This window comes from Halichoeres trimaculatus, unplaced genomic scaffold, assembly GCF_033239565.1.
Source record: "Halichoeres trimaculatus isolate MK-OKI-2021-1 unplaced genomic scaffold, fHalTri1.1 fHalTri1_scaffold_16, whole genome shotgun sequence".
In the NCBI taxonomy this organism is placed as follows: domain Eukaryota; kingdom Metazoa; phylum Chordata; class Actinopteri; order Labriformes; family Labridae; genus Halichoeres; species Halichoeres trimaculatus.
The window spans coordinates 11,381,394-11,403,508 of NW_027437194.1; the positions used below are offsets into that span (position 1 = coordinate 11,381,394).

Sequence of the window (22,115 nt, forward strand, 5' to 3'; positions counted from 1 at the left end):
GAGTTTTTAAGTGATCTTGCTAAAGTCTCCCATTCTGGATAAATGCCTGATTTCTATGATTAGTTTTGTTGTGATGGTAGACACAGGGGCCTAACTGTCAGATAGAAAAAGGACAGAAGAGCAGATGAAAGCTAAACAGGAGAGCTAACACAAGCTAAAGACTAAAACGCGGGCTAAGCTGTTAGTGATAATGTTCATTCCAACCCACAGTCAGCAGTTATTCTGCAGTGGTCTGTTCAAACTTGAGAGTCTATCAATAAAATGAGGAGTGAGGTTATGTTAGCTCTACGTGGTAGCTGGACATAACCAGGATTCATTAATGTTACACATTACGGACATGTCTTAGTGCACTGGGCTGCCGATAGCGCTCAATATACACAGCTTCCAAACTTCCTTTAAACTGACAGTGTTTACTTGTTGTCACATTAGCATGCAGATTAGTCAGAGCACCAGGCTGCTGATAGCGCTACATATAACCAGCTACTACAACATTTACTTGATGTCATGTTTTGCACAACACGGCTATATAACTGTACTGATAAATACCTTACCTCGACATGTTGTATCCAGTAAAAAGTTGTTTTGAACAAAGAAATTTGTTTTGATCGGATCTCCATTTAATTCCAAAACAAACACACACTCGCTAAAAGTAATTTATGACAGTGTGCGTGACACTCCAGGCCAGAAGGTGGCGAGGCAGTCCAACTAAAACAGATCCTCCTCATAGCATCTTTAAGATACTAATATGCATCCATGTCCATAATTTTCTTTAAGCACACGTCATTTAATAGGCAACAGTAACATATCGGTTGCTTGTTACATTATAATCAGACATTAATGCTGGATTAAGAGAACATAGGGTCACATTTCTTACAGAGCATCATCAGATTTATATCACTACTATGGTCTCAGGAGCTACCAAGTGGCTTTATGTAGCACTGACCTCACGTCAACCTGCTTTGTATTGGTAATTCTGAACACACTGTGCTAAGAAGTTAGTACATAAAACACATAAAACTTGTGATAAAAAAAAAAAAATTGTGCTCCTGTTCTGTAAAATTTGTAGCATGTTGTACATTCAAAGATTTTTGTTGGCTGATATGTCTCAAATGCAAACCCGGATCCCCCCGTTGAACAAGGCAGCCAAAGTAATGGCCACACTCACCATAGTCTTTAATTAAATTATGAGTGCCGTCATTCTTTGATTAATGGCTGTCAGTGTAAATTAATGGCATACCTTGTAGACGCTGTGGTGGGCGGCAGTATTTTGTCAGGTGAGACATTTGTTCTTGTCCATTGACTTTCTGCTCTGATCACAGCAGACCCTCTGTCACATTCTGTCAGAAAGATGAATGTGACCCTGAGTGTCAATCGGTCTTATGCTGGGAAGACAAAAGGATGATTTATAGCTGCTGTTAAATTCATAAAGAGAAATTTCTTCCATTTGCAACTCATTAATCATTAACTGTTTGGAGTCCCACAGTTTTGAAACATATTCCTGAGTTCAGCACAACTTCACCAACATTTTTAGTATGACTGTCCCTAAGAAGTGCCAAGTCTTGTTTACCATGCTTAATACTACTGATTATTGATTACCAACTTATTAAGGATAAAAATAATTTTATTTATGAGACTGACGCTAATTCATACAATGATTATGAAAACATAAGATTCCACATGAATAAAATAATCTCTCTAACTAGAAAAGCACTCAGACATCCGCCAAGCATATGGTGATTGTCACGCAATGCTTTAGTCCTACTTTAATGTTATACTCCCTTTTGGCAGACTGTGTATGACAGTGCTGAAAATTATGATGACCCAGTACATATTTCATATTCCAGATCTTAGCATCCAGAATATTGTCAGGATCTTATACGTTTGTCAGAAATTATGGTGACCTTGTCTTGTATTGTTTTCTGACCATTTACCGTGGAGTTATATACAAATATGGTGAAAACGGCCCTATCTCACATTGATAAGGAATCCTTTAAAAGATCCAGACGGTGATCCAGTTCAGCTCCAAGATTTAATCAATTCTTCCTTATCCCATTTTGAACATTTCCTGAAAATTTCATCAAGATCTGTTTAATTTTTGAGTTATGTTGTTTACAAACAAACAGACAAACTCTCCTCAAAACATCCTTGGTGGAGGTAATAAAGGCCAAAAGCATTTTAAGCATCAAATTCACAGATATAAGCATGCTACCTCAATGAACCGGCAACATGATTCGACTCAACTACTCTTTTTTGATGTTATTGTGAACATGCTGGGATGACTGCTTAATATCTTTCCTACAACTGCTCCTAAATGAGAGTCTTGGTTAAGTACCCATCAGCTATTGTCTCACTGCGATACAGTCTCTGTAGACAACAAACAATTTGAGGGGAATTTCCCTTTAGCTGTATTTTGATCAAAAGTGGTAAAGAGTAAGCCACAGAAGGCCATGACATCTCAGTAGTTTTGCAGCACATCACCCAACATTAAACCAATTCTACTCACCTCAGCAGTATGCCACTTCATATATTTAGCCTATTGACCATGTACTAGCAACATAATGTAAATCAGTGCAAATGTCTGTTACTCTCTTCCATATTCCATGTGTTGTGAAAGTATAGTCGTTTCATTGTACCAGAATAGCATAAAAATAGTTTTGCCTGACTCAGTGGCTGGACCATTGTCCAAGAGTCAACTTTAGAGACATAAAGAACCTGGTTTAGAAATGTGAAATCTGGGACTTAAATATGTGCTAATATGTAAATTTCTGTTCATTAGGATCATTTAAATGTTACTCTGTCATTGCAGAGTTTCAGATGACGCAGCCCATTGTGTTTGCACTCAGTGTAACTGCTCTCGAATGCACCCAGAGCTGCCTTAACTAGAAGCTAGAAACACTTCTCAGATATTTTCTCCATATTGACATGATACACGGTTACGAACAGCGACAGCAGATTTGTGGGCTGAACATTTATGATAAGAATCTCCTGTTCCACCACATCCCAAAGGTGCTCTACTGGATTGAGATCTGGGGACTGTACAGGCCATTTGAGTACAGGAAACTCATTGTCCTGTTAAGAAACCAGTCTGAGGTGATTCCAGCTTTATGACATGGAGCGTTATCCTGCTTGAATTAGCCATCAGAAGAAGGGTACACTGTGCTCAAAAAGGGATTGACATGGTCAACAACAATACTCAGATAGGGACTTTGATACATGTTCAGTTGGTGCTAAGGGGCCCAAAGTGTGCCATGACAAACTCCCCACGCCATTATACCAGCAGCAGCAGCCTGAAGTTGATACAAGGCATGATGGATCCATGATTTCATGTTTTTTACTCCAAATCCTGAGTCTAAAATCTGAATATGGCTGCAGAAATCTAGACTCATTGTACCAGATAACATTTTTCAGTACCCAGTTTTCCAGCTTTGGTGAGCCCTTGTTAATTGAAGCCTCAGTTCTCACCTCTACAGTTCAGTTTTATTTATCAGACACTTTTGTCCAAAGTGACTTACAACACAAGCAAGAATTTTGACAGGAGGAAAAATCTTGACAGGAGTGGCACCCACTGTAGCTGGCCCCCGGCCACTCGAACAAAGCAGACAAATTCTACAGGTGCAATTTCCTTTATTTATCGGCACCGTGAAACTGGATAAATACAAGAGACATTCATTACAACCTTAAAATCGCTCGTGTTGTCTTTTCCTGCTTAGCTCATCTGCCAAAATCCATTTTGCATAGGGACAGACGTGAAACTGTCTTTGAATCAATCAATAACGGCGTGATCTCACACTGATCACTTACAAAACAACAGTTTACTACTGTATGAAAATGATGTGATTGTGTCTTATCTTTAAAGGCATTATTTAAGTGGCTTGAGTGGGCCAGTGGAGCGCGCAGTCAGCTGACCTGGAGCCTTTCAGTTGCACTTTGAGCCCGGCGAGCAGGCACAAAAAAAGCACAAAAAATGGAGGCTAGTGCTGCGATGGTTGTAGACATTATTTGCAGCAAGAAAAGTAAAAAAAGACAAAATGCATCTGGATGAAGCTGTGGTTAGCGGACAACATGAGCTGTTGTCTGTTGTCAAATAGTTGCTTTTTGCTTCCTTGGCCCACTCAAGCCGGTAAGACAATGCAATGCGCAAAGCTGATCAGATTTTTACGTGAAGAAGTTGAACACCTAAAGTGGCTGGTGGGTGTAGAAAACACCATATCCATGCCCTCCAATGTGAACTCCAGAAAACTGCTCGGGGTTTTAAAACAGCCCATACTTTGTATGCAGAAAGTCTGAGAGAAAAGATTGCTCCGAGCACAAAGAAGCAGCTGTGGGTTTTGAGCAGATCCAATGCAAGCTGATGGCTGGTGTCACAGATGCCCTGTCAAATCTTACATGTTCTTTTACTTCTGTTATTGCTTTGGCACAGACTTGAAGACTGTATATTTTATTGGAAAGCCCGTGTCACAACCCGGATCAGGGAAATTTGGGAGAAAGGGTCATGTTTAAAGATTTTACATTTAAAGAAAGAATATTTCTCCTTCTGCTGTTTGGAAACAAACATATCATGTGAGATGGCTTTGTACATAAAGTGAAAAACAAAGTGAGGTCTACTTTTTTAGGGAATAGCTCATTTACTGCATCAGTGAACAGCATTTGGAAGGCAAACAATGGAAAGACTTAAAGTATTAGGGGGCTGGAGAAATTTTAATCACTGGTGGCATTTACTCATTAAATATCCCCCTAAATTTAGACACAGAGCAGTTTCTGCAAAAAGTGAATTTTAAAAGGTACAAATGCATCATGGGCCTCAAGTTAAAACTTTATTTCTATGCGTAAACTAGAAATTCAAATGAGGCACTATTTGCAAGTCGGGTTTTTAAGCTGCCCTATTCACATGCAAATACTGGAAGAAAACATCAACCGGTTCTGCAGCGCCTCGGTCCAAACACCCTACAATGTGGCCCTGTGCCAGCTTGGGCCAGCCCCTGTTTGTCCACTGCATGAATAATTATGAAACATGTGATTCTCTGACTTTTCAACATGGAAATGAACATCAATGTTGCTCCAAGTTAACTGTGAGCAGCATACCACCCAACAGTCCCTCCCGTGATAAAAACATTTTTCCTCCATGGCTCCTGTAGCCTTGGAGTTGTTTTCAGTGAGTCATTGACCGAGGAGTGGGTTTCAGGCACACGGATGACGACTTGGCTGTGCGCGGAAATCGGGACATAAATTCAGGTCACACTTGGCTTTGCTAACTCAAGTGAAATGTAAAACAGTAGGCAGAGACAGCAGGTGAAGCGTGAACCACAGGCGGGCAGTGTTAACGCCCGACCAGCGGGAAGCCATCAGCCACTTCTCCCTCTTGGCCGCGATTAAGTCGACGCTCAAGTTTCCAGCAGGCGCAGAGAAGAGGAGAGCTGATCACTTTCACTTCATGGCTCAGCGCGCCGCTCACCCTGCTGTCCCCATCGTGCTGCTGCTGTTTGGACTTGTAGCTCTCCTGCTTCTCACGATCCCTACTCAAGACATCCAGGAGGCTCCCGGGTTCATGGTAAGGTCTGGGTATTTTTGGATCAGAGTTGAAGTTTTCTGCTCGGAGTAACCAAAGCTCCACACGTCAGGGCGCAGACCGGGGGTGAAAAGGTGTAACGCTGGCACCAGAGGACTAGAGACGTTCTCTACAACTTCACATTTTATCGACTACAATCCTCACAGTTATCAGTTGTTCAGTTTTAGAATTAGTTTAATATTAGCAGATATAGAAATGGGAAAAATGAGCCTGCCCAATGCATAAATGTATGGATGTTCAGGGGAGACCAAATTAAGTCAATGTGTCAATGGACTATGAATAAAAAATCAGGTAAGGATGTGTGTCTAAAAGTCATAAAACCTGCCTGACACTTGAAGGTATGGAAGCCCTAGAGTGACAAAATGAAAAAACAGTTTGTCAACTTTTTGAACCTGAATATTTACAGAGCCAAATGTTATTCAAACAAAACTGAACAAAACAAAAAAATCATGTGAACTTTGTATGAAAAAATAATTTATATTATTATTATTATTTTTTTAAGTATAACAGCTGTAACTTGGTACAAACATCTTACCTTGACTGTCTTGGATGAAATCAAAATTTATAGAGATCCAAGCAACACTCAGTTTTTTAATGTATTGAGGACAGCATGAAATATTTTACCTGGATACTGAATGTTTGGTCAGGAAACTTAGATGATACCACATGTTTTCTGATTACAAAACTCTATGGTTGAAACCAGGCCAGAAATAATAACTGATATTAAATCAAAGAGAAAAGGAAGTTGAAGCACATTTTTCTGTTGCTAATGTTGCTAAGGTACAACCTTGTAGAATCAAAGCAGTGTTTGATATTGAACGCATTTAAATTTCTGTTAAGTAAAAATTTCAGATCATAAATCCCATACTGTCCAACTTTTGGTCAAACCAAATAAATTACCTGGAAAAACCTTCAACTGTGACACTACTGATTTATTATACTCATCACCCTCTTTCTAAGAACGTACTTCCAGCAGTAGTTTACATCATCAAAACATGAAAGTGAAGATGAGTTCATAGCTGAAAGAGCTCACCTGAGAGACATGTAATGATAACCTGTATAGCTGTCTCATTTCAGGTAAGGAAAAACTATCACAGACCTGGAGATATCAGAGACAGCTCGGTTATAAGGGTAAAAACTAAGGAACAAGACATTTAAAGGTGTACTCCACTGTTAAACCTTCAAGGAATGTGGTGCAGTTGTGTTTTACTGCACACTTTAACTCCAGCTCCTGTTCGCTCCCCTCACTCCTTTTGTGTCACAGGCCAAATATCCCATGGTGCCTTTGTCATGCCTGCAGCCTGCCTTTCACCCCCAAACAATATGGTCTAGCAGTCACATAAAAGCTCACAAAAAGGCTTTTTTACACTTTGCATTGGACAGCTACAACACTTCCCATAGTTTTTTAGCTGAAAAGATAAAACAGGTCATCATTGCTCCTCTGAGATTTTGGCAAGTCTTAGAGTGAGTCCTTTCATCTGACTGCACAGCACTAATGAGGAAGTGTTATGAGAAACAACAAGGCACAGAGCCACGTTCACTGCTGCTGTTCACCTGTTCCTCAGGCTTTAGAGGCTGTATGCTCAGATATGTCTGGGCTGTAGAAAGATGAGCATGTGTATCTATTTCAACAGGATAATTTATGTACGTCTGTGTGTGTGTGTGTGTGTGTGTGTGTGTGTGTGTGTGTGTGTGTGTGTGTGTGTGTGTGTGTGTGTGTGTGTGTGTGTGTGAGCAGTCCCTTTCCCTTGGATCGTCTGTCGCATTCCCTCTTGCATGGCTGGGTTACTACACATTCTTAGTGTTTCCTTTCATTTGAGCAGAAGAGTTTCTTTGATTCAGTTTCTACAATGTCCCAGAGAGTCACAGAGGCGTTTCTTTCTACTCAGAGAAGACAATTTGGCTAAAACATTCAACAAATCTGGGAATACGTGCTCAGACTTCCTCAGGTTCTCAATGTTAATCACTTTGAATACTTGAATACACTGTGGAGACTTTTTAACTCGTATTCGGAATAGTATACATTCCTAACGGATGTCTCCTTATGACCTATATTAAAAAAATATCTTCATAGAGAGTTTCACTGCCCTGTTTCACTTTGCCATGCTTGGGGTCAGATTTTGCCAGAGGTGTCCCTAGAGTTATGAGGGGTAATTTTAGACCGGTTAGTCTATAAAAAACCACTAATGTTGATATTTTGATGCTCTTACATCAGTCAATAATTTTTCTCTGCCACAATCCAACACGTTACATAATTTCATGTCTTGACATATGAAAAGTAGCATCAAAATAAGATCTGTGATGTATTTTTCTGCTTCCACAGCAAGTGCAGGCTTTGACAAGAAACACGTCTTTAAGACAGTGATGAGGATGATGCTCATGGGAAATGCAGTCCTTATCCCTTAAAACCCCTCAATATTTTTGTCCAATGAGAGAATGAACTCAAAATGAAATCTGTTAACAGTGCTGCTAACATAAAAATTATGCAGGGTTAAAATAAAGACTGGGTTTTAGGTAGAACATGTATGTGTTATAAATGTCATGTTTGGATTAAGACGTTTAAAACAGAGAATAATCTTTAACTGAGGGTTAACTTGGTCTGATGACACTCTGTTAAGAGTTTTAACAATGCCAGTCATAAAAGATGAAATTCTTCCACTAATCATACACCGGTCAAAACTTCCAAACAAAAAACCAAAAACTTTTTGGAACATTAATTTAAGGAGATTATAAGAAGAGATTTCAAAAAATAGACTCATAGAGTCATGAAAGTTAAACTAACGGGTTTCTTAAAAGGGAAGTCACTGAGAGAAGGAGATATGCTCCAACAGGAAACTTTTTTTTTGGCCAACCACTGCTCCCTTTAGCTTAAAGAACCCTGCATGAGTTGATCACAGTGTTTTCTTTATGATCTGAAAACAAGTGGTAACATTTGGAGATACAAACTTATCAATGTACACCAGAACATGGAGTGCTGTAAAAGTGAAACTTGGCACTCTGTCAATGTGGATAAGCCTTTAAGTGGGGGGTAATTTGATCTCTTGGTTGTCATTAAAGACGTCATTAGAGTCGGCCTGGGGCTTCCAGTTTAAGATGATGGCATGAGCAGACATGTGGCTTACAAATGGACCAATTTTGTTAACCGTTTCAGTCAAAAAAAAAAAAAGAAATTGCTATTATTTTCAAAAGAGATACAATTGCATCATGTATTAACAGTATCCACTCTAAAAACCCAACTAAGCAGTCATTCTGAAATTATTGGCGTCAAAAAATGAATCCTCTTCTCTGCCAGGTTACTTTGGATCTGTTTCATGACCAATAAACCAAAGAGGGTGATTTTACATTACTTGAGTTATTTCCTACAACAGTTAATGAACTGAACACTTTCTCAGGTGAATTTATGGGTAAGAAGAGTAATGGACTGTTCCACACCTGTTTCAATAACCATTTATCTTCAACCTCTGCCCTGATTTTGCTTTCTGTGTCTGTTTCTGCAGTATGGGATTGTCCTGGATGCTGGATCTTCACACACATCTTTGTATATCTACAAGTGGCCAGCAGACAAACAGAATGGCACAGGTGTGGTTACCCAGCACACTGAATGTCATGTTAAAGGTGAGTTTAAGCTCTCTACTGTAATCCCTGTTTTACATTTCAAACACTCCAGGGCAAACCACCCTTCTTAGTAGCCTGAGACATGACTCTGCAGAAAACATTGAATCCTAAACTAATCAAACGGACACTCTAGAGTAATCAAGATTGGACTGCAGAGTCTGATGGTCGTGAGAGTTTGGTGCTTTCATGAACCCATTAGTGGAGTAAAACAAAAACATCATTTTGAACTTAAATTCCAGCCAGCTACATTTCCAAAGGGCAAAATATTCCATTACAAAATACAGAAGCAGAGAATTTCATGTTTTCAGTCTTGATACATTCAACACTTGCACGGCCCTGTTTGGATATGTGGGGTCAGGGTTGGGAATCCATACTTGTATTTGAACAACATTCACCACTGCTGCTGAATGATCATCCTCATACAGAGTGACCAGAATCCTCTTTGACACACCATAATTTTAATGAATGAGCATAAGACCTTGAGATACGCGCACACCTGTACATTTTCTTGTTATGACTTCTTACATTCTTCACTTGGCCCCTCGCTGCAGATTTTCAGCTGTCAGGGAAGCAAGAAAAAATAAAGTGAAACTAAAATGTTTAAAAATCATTTTCAAAACCATGTGCTGTTAAACAGTACTATTAACCCCTTAACCACCCCCAGGATTCCAAAAACGAACATAAAAGGCATATCCAAATTAAATCAGATGCTGCTCCTAAACTCTCTGGAGTACATACAAAAGCTTGGCCTCTATGTAAGGGTGACACTTTGAAATTTTAACCTCAGAATCTCAAATTTATAGAGAAACTTAACATGAAAGTATGAAATCGCAACTTAAATAAGAGTACCCTGGTGTCTCTTTTCACTATGTCACACTCTGGGATATTAAGTGCTCTGGGGAGACCATAGATTGACCCAGTTGGTCAATTTAGATTTCAATCAAAAGGACTACAATGTTGGGACCATAAACTGTAAAAAAAAATGGACATCATCTTGCTCAGTTTTAAGTGATGTCGCCACGAAACTGCTCCCCCTGGTGACTGGCTGCAATGTAGGTCAAAAATTCTGCCTCTCCAGTCGTTCCAGATGGGCTGTGGTCAAACTTTGACAAATGAATTTACCTCGTAGATATGTTTCTCACATCTGATTGCTGTGGTGATTTGAAGATAACATTTGGCTGCCTTTTATTTAAGTCCTCTTTTTCCTGAAGAGTTTCGTTTTCATTGGTCATGAGAGGTTAAAAACAAGGTTTTACATCACATTTAATGATGATTGACAGCTGCCATTCTTGTGTATTTTTTGGGGGGACTGTAAAATATGTCGGGAGGTAGAGTCAAAAAGTGATAAGACTCTCAAAAGAAAAAAAATAATTGTTATTTTTTTCACCTGGCTCCACTCAGAATCCCTCCCAGAATCCCTCACAGTCTTTACTGCGCAGACTCTTGCTGCACAACTGCTTCAATGGCAGCGCCTGTGATGGGGGTATTTTGGCTTCAAACCAATGGTAAATGGTGGAGCCACGCTGTCCACTCCATATACAGTCTATGGTTGAGACTGTAGTGTTGAGATTTGAAACACCCCGCAGAATCTTCAAGGCTCCGTATTCAAATCAAAGGCAAAATAGGCAGGCTGCTGCCTGTTAAGGTGTTAGTGTTACTTTATTCCTCTTTTAATGTTTGACAAAATCAAAAAGCAAACATTATAATCTACTAATGTACTTTGATAGTGCTACCAATGTTGCGCCTTCTTCCTGCCTGGTGAGTGTCTCTGCCCCACCCTCAATCACAGCCACAACACCGCTAACTCTCCTCATTTTCAAGATGGCACATACTACTGTTCTGTTGCATTTGTGCCTGTGTGAGACAGACTGTAGAAGAAGAGAGAGACAACCAGTCCCAGTGTCACAAAAATCACACCACCATCTGATTGGATCCCGTAAGAGGATTACATTACAATAAAAGTAAACAGAAAACACAGACAGATTGCTCGGTGCAGATTCACACCACCGCATGTTTTCTGGATTAAAAGTGATGTTTTAAAGAGACAGCTCTCTATGAAATATACTCTGTTTGTAAAAGTTGAAGGGTGTGTGAAATGCACTGTGGTTGAACTTTGAATAGTTTTTATGGATGTTGTAAAACTGCGGGATGCCACCCACTGGATACCAGCTGTTTTGATAGCGTGATGCAACCTTTGTGTCATGTGGAATTTGTCACAGCTTGTTAATGTCCAAGCCAAGGTCCACCACTGAAGTCATAATCATGACTGATTAACGCTTTCATTCAGGGTGATCAAGTGAAGTCAGTTTGAGGCTTTTGTGACAAAGCACAGCATTTTTAACCCTGACATGACAAACTCCGGGAAAACATGGCAAACTTTAAGATCTTAAGAGTTCACTGTTTTAAGTAAAGTTATTTTTCTTGTTATACAATCACTGAGTTTGACATGAATTGCCGTGTCCTGAGAAAACATCGAATGTCACAGCCAGTTAAACAAATCTTTGTCCAAGGAGGTCATGAATCCGGTGTGAGTCAGAGTTGACGCTGCCGCTCCTCTCCTGTCACAGTGTCACAGAGTTTTCACTTAGATGAACAAACACTTGTGAGTTACACATGAACATGGTGTTTATGCTGTCTTAAATCATACAAATCACAGTTTCAGAAGTGAACTTTAAGTCTTGGTTGGATTCAATCAAATAATCAAAATCAGACTATAAAATCACTTAAAGAAACATTTAACCTCAAGTCAGCAAAAACAGATCTATTTGCTTGAGTTTTCCCACAGCTGTGTGCAGATGATCATATAATTATCTTTTCAGGTTACTGGAGCAACTCCGGCCTTAAGGGTGTGCTTACTTTGCATAATAACACATGTGTTTCTCAAACTGACAATAAAACAAGAATCTACATGTTGGTGCTGTAGTTTAACCTTTTTGGTTTCTCCTTTTTACCCTTTTTTTAACTGAATCAGGCGGAGGAATCTCCAGCTATGCAGGCCAACAGGGAGCAGCAGGCCAGAGCTTGGAGGTTTGTCTGGACCAGGCTGTGAAGGACATCCCAAAAGAAAGACACAAGGTCACACCTGTGTACCTGGGGGCCACAGCTGGCATGAGGCTGCTGCAGTAAGTCAGAATGTGTGCTTTGTCATTTTGTGTTTGTTTGGGAGTATTGGTCTGTTTTCACCAGATTATTCTGAGAAATCTTAGGACATACCACATCATAAACTTTATGACCTATACTGTGGATTGTGCTTAGGTATGGAAAACAGTTGGGGGTTAGTTTAGTGTAGAATCTTTTGATTCTAATTCCCCTTTCCTGTTAGAAATGTGCTATTTTTATGCACTGGGTTTGATATTTATTGACCTTTTCTTGTAGAAAGACAATCAAAACCCACCAAATTATAACAGAAAAGCTGTTTTATAATTGGCGCACCTTTTTTCATCCTCTTTCACATTTATTCAACAATTTAGATTTAGCTTTGAAATTAAATTACATCAAGTGTATAAACAAGTGTATAAGATACTGATATGAAAACATCTTTTGGTGATCTTGTCTTGCATATTTTTAAACAGTGTTGTTCAACAGTTTTCCTTTTACTTATTTTAAATTAAGTAAAACTTTTCCATGAAAACTATTAACAAAAGCACCTCTAGTGTGACTTCAGCTTCGGTTGTGGCAGGATAAAAAAATAATTATCATAATTACTAATCCTGTTCTTGACAAACTTGTTTTTGTTTTCAGCCATACTCGTACATTTGCTCTACTTTCAGTCTATTCCATTGTCAGAAAAAAAATGCTTTCAGCTTAAATGACCTTGAATTTCTTATCTCGAATTTCATATTTTAATGTTTTGCATGTAGAGCTGCCTGCGGCTTGTGTCTGTTCAGATATGTGCCCTGTCAGTCCTCATCAGTTATTTAAATGAGCGAACTCAAGCACACAGAATATAGTCTGCAGTGAAAAAGATAAAAGCAGATAAGTCCGCTGCTCCAATAAAAATTTGATGAAACACATCACCACATAAGCCGTTTAGGAGACACATCCCCACATATATTCACATTGCTTAGTCATCTGATACTCAGTGCAACTACGATGAAACACACCGACACCTATATAAACATAAAATACAAACACACATGATGTGCTGCAAGAAAGGTGGGCCAATCTCTGTGGATAAGGCCGCAAGAGTGTTACATTTTATTGTATATTGACCGTTGTTAAAAACGCTGCTGCCCCAGACCATCAAGTTAGGTGACTAAACACAAGGGGAAACTGTCACATTGCTGTTATGTAAATTGAGAAGAAAATGGTTTAGAGGCATCTCTGTGATATAAAACATAGTGGTACAAGTTGCATAGATAATGAAAAAGTATAATAGCTGAAAAGGTGGAAAAAGTGAAATATCAGAACGCAGGACTGGACTGATAGTTGAGTTGCTTGCTGCAGAGGGTTTACACCTGTGTTAAGGGTGCATTTATCATTCCTCTGACATGATGAAGCACTGACGTTTGATGGCTGCTGTCTTGGCAGATTTATTTTATTTAGATTTATTAACTGTCAGTTTCTGCCCATGGACCTATTATGTAGATGGTTGTTTATTGAGTAATATTGTGTGACTCTTTGTGATTCTTCAGAAACATATATTGTTGTGACAGACTGTCAGCATCATGACTTCAAGATTTGACTTCATGCAAATCTGCTGCAGACAGCTGCCAAATCGCACCGTCGGGGGTGAATATGGAAATCTTTCACTCAGGGCGAATGTGCTCTGCAATTTGAATTGAAGACAACAGCCAGACAAAACCTCCCTTTGTAGTTTGATACCATTGTAAAATCACAAATATAAACTCAGTTATCTGTTGATGACACTGTCTTTCTCCAGTTCTTTGTTTTTCCTTTATGGATGCTTTCTGAAATCTCTGGCTCTAACAAATATGTTGATGAACTGTTGATTAAGCCTTAAAAGTTGTTTTTTTTATGCCTGAAATGGATAGGACAGCTGAAGAGAGGAAGAGTGTGGATGCCCAGCAAAGGGCTGAGGTTGAATCAAACATAAACATAGGCCATACACATTAAACTGCTTTTCTTCACCAGTGGTAGATTAACATGGGGGTTGTAACTCCCAAGTAGTAATTTTATTTTACAACTTGGCATTTAAACAGACAAAAATAAGGTAATAGATTGTACAAGAAGCAAAATTTTGGCCCAACCAGCATATTAAAACACAAATAATCCCATAAAAACAGAAAAACAGACCCTGTGTGCTTTGCACAGATTTGAAACAGAGTCTCAGGTTAATGGATAAGTTTCTTCTTCCACAGTTTTTCTAAGACCGGACGGTTTGATTTTTTTCTGTTAACATGACTGTTGTCCCTTTTTTCTGACCAGTATGTCCAGCCCAGAGCAGTCCGATCAGATTCTTCAAGATGTGGGTCACAAAATCCAGTCATATCCTTTCAACTATCGTGGAGCCGCCATACTGAGTGGTCAAGAGGAGGGGGCATACGGCTGGGTCACTGTCAACTATCTCTTAGAAAACTTCATAAAGGTATGATAGCCTTCATTTCAAATATCTGTCTTTTCTGTTTTGTATTTCTTTAAGAGTTACTGGGGCCAGGATGACCCTTGAAAGCTTATTTAGAGAGCGACTGATGACACCTAGTGGTCCCTGCCATAATTGTAGTTCTAAATAACCATTCCTTCTGTTGTCAGAGGTGAGCTCTTGTATTCAGCTTATGTCATTTAACATGTTTATTGTCCTGAGTAAATTCATGGTCATGTTGGACAGATAGTGATTTTTAACATCGCATTGTTTTCCTCCTCCCCTCTTCCATCTCTGCAGTATGGTTTTGTGGGGCGCTGGTTGAGTCCCGGCAGGCCCACAGTGGGAGCTCTTGATTTTGGCGGGGCGTCGACCCAGATAACGTTTGCGACTCAGGAGGAGGTGGAGGACAAACAGGACATGATGAAGCTGCAGCTCTATGGCCAGGAGTACTCTCTGTACACACACAGTTTCCTGTGCTATGGACGGGACCAGGTCCTCAAGAGACTGCTGGCCCACATTTTAAAGGTACGGTCACAGGCGACATTCACTGAAATAAATGAACAAACTACATCACACACACTGTATTGACCCAAATAAAAGACGACCTAAACACAACACAGCCCCCCCCTCTTTGAGACTAACTTTTAGTAAAATGATTTATTTATATTTTGACAGAGAAAGCAACTTTAATGAGATAAATTCTTTTATATTAATGTTGTTTTGTCTCTGTTGCTTTCACAACAGTTTTCCTGAAAAATGCAACATATTCTACCTCAGTTGTTGCATCACTTGTCCTACTTTTTGTGCTGCTTTGCCCTGGTTACTGTGTCTCTTCATCTTTCATGCTCCTGGCACTTTGAGTGATAGCTTGCTGAAGAAAATCATATTAGACCTGTTTAATATCCTCACTGTGAGGAAATACCTCAAACAACAATGCATGTTTCAGTAAAACCAGTTCAACAATTCATCTCACATGAGCTTATGTTCACTGTGGACAAACATGACTGTTAAAGCAACGTGCTGCACACCAAGGATACTTAAACATTTAACTTTAGCTCTTACTTACCTTCGATGTTTATAATTTGAGTTATGTGTAATAAAATGGGTGATAGTGGAAAAAGAAGGATTGAACACATTTATTATGAAACTAGGTAATAGGGATTTCAATGTTGAGGAATGAAGTCATATAACTCTGTCTCTGTTTCTCTGTTTCTCTCAGTCTCAGGGTTACTCTGGCTCAGTCACTCACCCCTGCTATCCTGCAGACCACAGTCGAACAGTGAAGTTGGACAGCATATTGAACTCTCCTTGTACAGCAGAGTTCAAACCCAGCTCCTACGATTCTAAAGCCTCAGTGACAGTACAAGGCAGCGGTCATTATGAACACTGTCTGGGCAACGTGTCTGAAATCTTCTCCTTCGGCACCTGCCCCTTCTCCCGGTGCTCGTTTGATAAAGTCTTCCAGCCAAATCTCACAGGAGGCTTCATGGTAAGAGAGTGTCAGATCATAAAGTTCAGTTTTCTGGTCAGCTGATGCAACTTGGGTTAAATGGAACAGTACTTTTAGTTTCTGCAAGATGCTGAAGATTAAAAAAAAATCTGAAATAAAAAAACAAAGTTTGGAAAATTATTGTTCTTTTTGTGTCCCCAGGCATTCTCTGCATTCTTCTACACTCACTCCTTTCTGCAGAGCATCACTGGCCTCACTGTGAACACTCCTCCACAGCTGGAGGAGGCAGCCAGAAGAGTGTGCAGCATGACATACGATCAGGTAAAATGATCTTTGACTCATGTCTTATTGATATGTAATATCTCTTTGTGTCTTGGTATACCATTTGTATACATACATGTTGTATATGCTGATGAGTATTAGCTCTGGCTAATAAAGTTTATTGAAGAGCTTTTATCTTGTAATCTCAATGGGTGAAGCATTGTGTATGGATAGGAATTAGTGACAATTAAAAATAAAACAAAACATTGTTGTAAACTAAAATTAATATACAACTTACAAATGAGTCTCATAAAGAGCTGGTACATTCATTATTATTACCATTGATATTATAGTAATAATAATAATAATAATAATAATAATAATAATAATATAATAATAATAATAATAATAATAAAACTAATAATACATTTTATTTATTTATTTATTTTTGTGCAAATATCAAGAGTTTCTGTCTGTTCAGATTTTGTATTCATCTATCTTACTTGAAGGATTTTTCCAGCTCTACATCTACAGTCTAGTAACCTTGGTTCAGACTGACACATTCCCCAAATATCAAATGTATAGTGCCAGAGTTTTTCCTGAGAGAGTGACTTACTTTAGTTTACATCAAAGAACTAAAATGGTGAACAATATTGACATAATGCAGGCTGAGCTCATTATCAAGCCACAAGCCCTTAACACATCAGCATCTGTATACTGATTGTATACTCTCATTCACATGAAATGACAAAAGTAAGCGCCTAAAACCAGTTATGAATATATAAGTGGTATGATCCTGTATCTTACATGTCAGGGAGAAGGGTCCTGAACTCTTACTGTTTGCATGTGTTTTAGATGCTGCTTCTTGCTCCGGAGCAGAAGTCTCGTTTGCAGGACTACTGTGCTTCCTCTGTGTTTGTTAATGTCCTCATGCTGAGAGGATACGGCTTTGACGAGACATCATTCCCAAGAATCTCCTTCCAGAAGAAGGTGAGGGCTTTATCTTTACATCACTACAGTGTACCCCCAATGCATATTAATTTATTATTGAATCAGGACTTGCATTTATCATTTATCATCGATCCTCAGGCAGGGGATACATCGGTGGGTTGGGCTCTGGGCTACATGCTCAGTTTGAGCAACCTGCTGCCTGCAGAGTCAGTGGGGCTGAGGAAGGCTCTGACCCCGGCAGCGTGGGGCGCACTCATCTGTCTTTTCGTCCTCCTTCTCGCTGCAGTCGTAGCCTTCATCATATTCCAAGCACGTGATGGGAAGAAGAAAGGAGGCAGCGAAAGCCCAATATAAACATTTCAACACGATCCAGTGCAACCAGAAGACTGACACACAGTTATGTGCTTTTGTACTTCTTCAGACTTTGCACTTTGCAACACACTGAATCAGTGATTTAACTACTGAAGGACAGGACAAAAAAATCTTCTTTTTAATGGATTTTTACTTATTAATGGTTTCATGGTTTAGACAGTTTCAACCCAAGATAGAGATTAATGAAGCCAGACAACTATCCTAACACCTCACTGTTTGTTCATCCCAGTTTATCATAGTTGTTTTATCACAGCGACTTCATTTGTAACTTCTTCTGTAAGTACTTTGTTCATATTCGGACCATGTGAAAAAACTACCGTTTTTCAGATGGGAATGAAAACAAATTTAAAACCCGATCCCTTTGTTTCTCTCATATTTTAAATCTGTGGTGTACAGAGCCACCCTGATTAGAAAAAGTTGCAGGTGTAAGAATATAAAACTCCTCGACTGGTTTGACACTACATGTGAGGTCTGAATGTCTTAATGTTTTTCCACAATAGTGTTTCCTGTTTTCTACACAATGCACATTTTGTTTTAGTGAACTCTTTCTGCAATATTTATGTCTCTTTCTTCAAATAACTGAAAATGAACTTGAAGTGATCCATTTTTTATAATAATAATTTGTTTTCATTGTAACAAGCCATGTTGTTGTTTTTCTGTATATTGTGCCTGTGTGTTTTCTAATAAACCACTTCTTGAAATGATTTCTCTTTGGAAAAAGTTTTAAATTATGGTTTACAGAAACCACGACTAGAGAAATTGCATTTTCTTGCAGCAAATCTATTTTAATGCTGAGGCTAGGGGCAGAAAATTTGAGAATGTGAGTTATGATATTCTTAAAGCAGTAAAAAAAAAAGAGCTAAAAATATGGATATATGTGAAACTAAAAAATGTTGGGGTCACTTTTAATGTTTTACCCAAAATGACTCAAATTGCAAATGGTTCTTCACTTCACAAATATTTGTATTATTTAATTAATTGATTAATTAATTAATTAATTAATTTCTGTTTATTTATTTATTTTTGTTGTGGAGCATCTTTAAAATTTCTAATTTTATTTAAAAAAAAGTGTTTCAATCTGGGTTGATTTAAATCAATTTAAGTTTACAAAACCTATCATCAAACTATTATCACTCTCAATTTTACAATTTTGTATCCCTCACATAGAAAGCCTGCAGGCGCTCTATGTGATGGATATGAATTTAAAACAAACATGTTTGTTACCTCATTTAGGTTGTGAGACTTTATTCTGGATTTGCACTACACAAACCATGATGCTTTGCTTTGCGGAAGTTGTATCAGTGCCTATAATATCCGGTAAAACCAAAATGCCTTCAGAATAAAATACTTCCTTTTTAAACTTGGTTCAGTGAAGTAGGACAGGTATGTGTTTTCCTTAAATTTTAATGCGCACTGATCAATAACAGGAGCCAAAGAGACATATCCATTTATTTATTTATTTTCCTCGTTATTTGGTCAACTTTTTTATTAGGTTAGGCAAGGTGAAGCAAGTTTATTTATGTAGCACATTTCAGCAAGGCAATTCAGAGTACTTAACAGAGAAAAAATGTAAAAAAAAAAAAAAAAAAAAAGGGTTAAATCAAAATAAAATGCAGATAAAAAAAATAGGATATGATAAAACTTAATTAATTATTTAATCAATTAATTAATTAATTAATAACAGGGATTTAGGCCAAATGTTAAAATGAAAGGGAGTAATGGTCCTGAGCTAAAGCATATTTTGTTGAGTGTACCCTGTAACGACACAACTGAAATAAAACATATAATCAGGATTCAACTTGATGTTACAAGTAATTTTCTTAAATTAAAATTCAATTAAATTAGATTGTTAAAGTTTTTAGAATCTCAATGTACAAGTAAAAAAAGACAGAATACGATGGCCAATTTAGAAGAAATAGATTAAGTCGGCAAATCTCTCTTAGAGACAACTTAAGTGTAATGATATAATTCCGTCCTTCCAAAACCATAGACTGCATAAAACCTTTGAGGATTGGGATTTCTTTTGTATCCTGTCTTTTATTTTGAAAGCGGAAGTGAGTTGTTGAACCTGCATGGTGGAACCTGAGCGAAACGGTCTCTTTGAATTGCAGCTTCTTCATCATATCTGATCAAAAATAACCACCGACTGGTTTAATAGACTTCAGTCTGTTTTGACAGAGACGGAGTCTGTGGAGAAGTTACGAGCACTATTGCTGTGTGTGTGTTTGTTAGTGTGGCTGTGGAAAAGTTCAGACATGTGCACACAGACAAGAGCTGCAGCCCTGATGGCTAACATACAACAGGCTGACATCGACCCGTCAGGTGTGTTTAAATACGTCCTGATCAGAGTTCACAGCAAAGAGGAGGGAGACGACTCAGAGGTGGATATAGTCCGAGGATACCGCTGGGCTGAGTTCCACGGTGAGTGTCCATCTGGACATCTCAGACCTGATGACTAACTATGATGTTCAACTGCAGAGACATATGAAAGACTATAAACAGTTAAGAGATCAAATAATTTCTGCTTTTAGTTTATAAGGTTTGGAAACACATGTAAGAAGCCATGCACTTATCCACAACATGTCCCAACGACTTCATAATTGTTGTGCAGCTATTTTTATATGACATATAAATGCAAATGTGCAAGTATAACCAATCAAAGAGTTTTCAAATCTTCCAAAATGCAAAAGCCTGTGAGAAGTAAAACTACTCAATGTTTATTGATAAATAAATACTTCTTTCCTTTAACCGTGATTACTACATGTTGTCTTGCAGCTGATATCTTCGAGAAGGTTGCTGAGGAGCTGGAAAAGGATGGTCTCCTGGATTGTGAGTGTGTTGGAGGAGGAAGGATCAAACATGATGCCCAGGCCAAGAAGATCCACGTCTATGGATACTCCATGGTGAGAAAACACCATCCTGAATGAGCACTGCAGACATTCACGACAGTCATGTGGCAGTAACGTTTTTAAAAGTCTTAAAGAAGTTAGAAAGCTCAATGCTGCTGAGTTTACTGCTGATTAAAGACACGTTTATATAAAAATAATGTCTCACTATCATATCATGTTTATCAGTGCAGCTTAAATGTAGTTGTGTTTCCAGATCTGATGGAGTGATGACATGGTACGTTTTATTACAGGGATTCGGGAGAGCAAATCATGCAGTTACAAAAGAGAAACTGGAGGCTCGCTATCCGGAGTATGAGGTGACCTGGGACAATGAAGGATACTGAACTGACTATGTTGGACACCCTTTTTCCTGGACTAACATGGCACTTATCCGTAACCTCCTCATGATTTCACAAATCAGGTTCATTAAAACCACAGACGCTTTGATACAAAACTTCTTAATTTCTTATTTTGGCTCATTTATTGGAAGACTCAGACTGGCTAACATTGATAAGTAGAGCCTTTTTGGTGAATGTGTTTGACACAGTCAATCATTGACTTGCTTAGACACACGTGAAACCACAAATCTGACCTTTTTTTTATTGAGCCTTTAATTAAATTTCCTGATGTGTATTTTATTGTTTTATTCCTGGATACTGCTGTGTAAATGTTTGCATATTGTTTTACTAAAGTTTCACCGTAGCAAAATGAAAGAGCACTCTGCTAATTTTACTCTTTGCTAATGACGCCTTTATTGTCACTCACCTTATTGTCTGATGAAAGAAGAAGTTTGTGCTGACAAGTCTAAAATTCATTGTTTACTGATAATGTTGGAGGTGTTACTAGATTTGATGTGAAATAAAGCAGGTATCTTTAATTTAAAATTAAGTCAAAATGTAATTGAGCAATTAATGCCCACACAGTGAATATATACAGTAAGAAGCAACAGGTTTGGACACAGGTGAGACTAATGAGTGTGTTCCAAGTGAAAAGAAACACACAAATGAAGGAAGTAAAACTAAACCTGACACACAGGGATCAAGAACTCTCTGAGATCTGAAAAAAGGGACAAAATTGACCAAGAAACGTGAGTAAAAATACACAAACAAGCATTGGATACAACACAAGAAATTGATGAATAATAAAGAATACATAACAGATGTAAAGATAACTAATATATAAAACAGACAGCGAGGCAACAAGACATGAAACAGTGAAACAAGAAATCAGAGACAGGTTGCAATGGTACTTAAGCTCATCTTCAACTTTCAGTCTGCCAGTTACTGCAGGACAGGTAGCATGCTGCAGAGATTTGTGAAATTGTTTGCTAACACCAGCTGCACACTGTAACACATGGCCCAATTAAGTTAAGGAACTTAACATGAATTAAAGCAAATCAAATATACACTTTTATCCAACCAAGCAAAGTTAAAAAAAACAATGAACATGAAAAAATGTGAATGTCTA

At 38.4% G+C, this 22,115-nt stretch overlaps 2 protein-coding genes across 2 annotated transcripts; both read left to right on the forward strand.

Annotated features, from left to right (window-relative positions):
- The first annotated feature begins 5,041 nt into the window (after window positions 1-5,041).
- LOC141805450 (ectonucleoside triphosphate diphosphohydrolase 2-like) lies at window positions 5,042-18,446 on the forward strand. Its single transcript, XM_074690526.1, has 9 exons — window positions 5,042-5,548; window positions 9,064-9,181; window positions 12,153-12,303; window positions 14,570-14,729; window positions 15,024-15,251; window positions 15,946-16,215; window positions 16,378-16,497; window positions 17,293-17,427; window positions 17,527-18,446. The coding sequence occupies exons 1-9, from the start codon at window positions 5,432-5,434 to the stop codon at window positions 17,740-17,742; spliced, it is 1,515 nt and encodes a 504-aa protein (XP_074546627.1). The 5' UTR covers window positions 5,042-5,431; the 3' UTR covers window positions 17,743-18,446.
- Window positions 18,447-19,802: 1,356 nt separating this feature from the next.
- On the forward strand, window positions 19,803-21,533 carry phpt1 (phosphohistidine phosphatase 1). Its single transcript, XM_074690534.1, has 3 exons — window positions 19,803-20,181; window positions 20,536-20,663; window positions 20,900-21,533. The coding sequence occupies exons 1-3, from the start codon at window positions 20,016-20,018 to the stop codon at window positions 20,990-20,992; spliced, it is 387 nt and encodes a 128-aa protein (XP_074546635.1). The 5' UTR covers window positions 19,803-20,015; the 3' UTR covers window positions 20,993-21,533.
- Window positions 21,534-22,115: the final 582 nt, after the last annotated feature.

Coding starts and splice junctions, on each gene's coding strand:
- LOC141805450 (XM_074690526.1), top strand. CDS start 5,432: ATGGCTCAGCGCGCCGCTCACCCTGCTGTCCCCATCGTGCTGCTGCTG. Junction 14,730..15,023: donor TCTTAGAAAACTTCATAAAG/GTATGATAGCCT, acceptor CCATCTCTGCAG/TATGGTTTTGTGGGGCGCTG. Junction 17,428..17,526: donor GAATCTCCTTCCAGAAGAAG/GTGAGGGCTTTA, acceptor ATCGATCCTCAG/GCAGGGGATACATCGGTGGG.
- phpt1 (XM_074690534.1), top strand. CDS start 20,016: ATGTGCACACAGACAAGAGCTGCAGCCCTGATGGCTAACATACAACAG. Junction 20,182..20,535: donor CCGCTGGGCTGAGTTCCACG/GTGAGTGTCCAT, acceptor GTTGTCTTGCAG/CTGATATCTTCGAGAAGGTT. Junction 20,664..20,899: donor ACGTCTATGGATACTCCATG/GTGAGAAAACAC, acceptor GTTTTATTACAG/GGATTCGGGAGAGCAAATCA.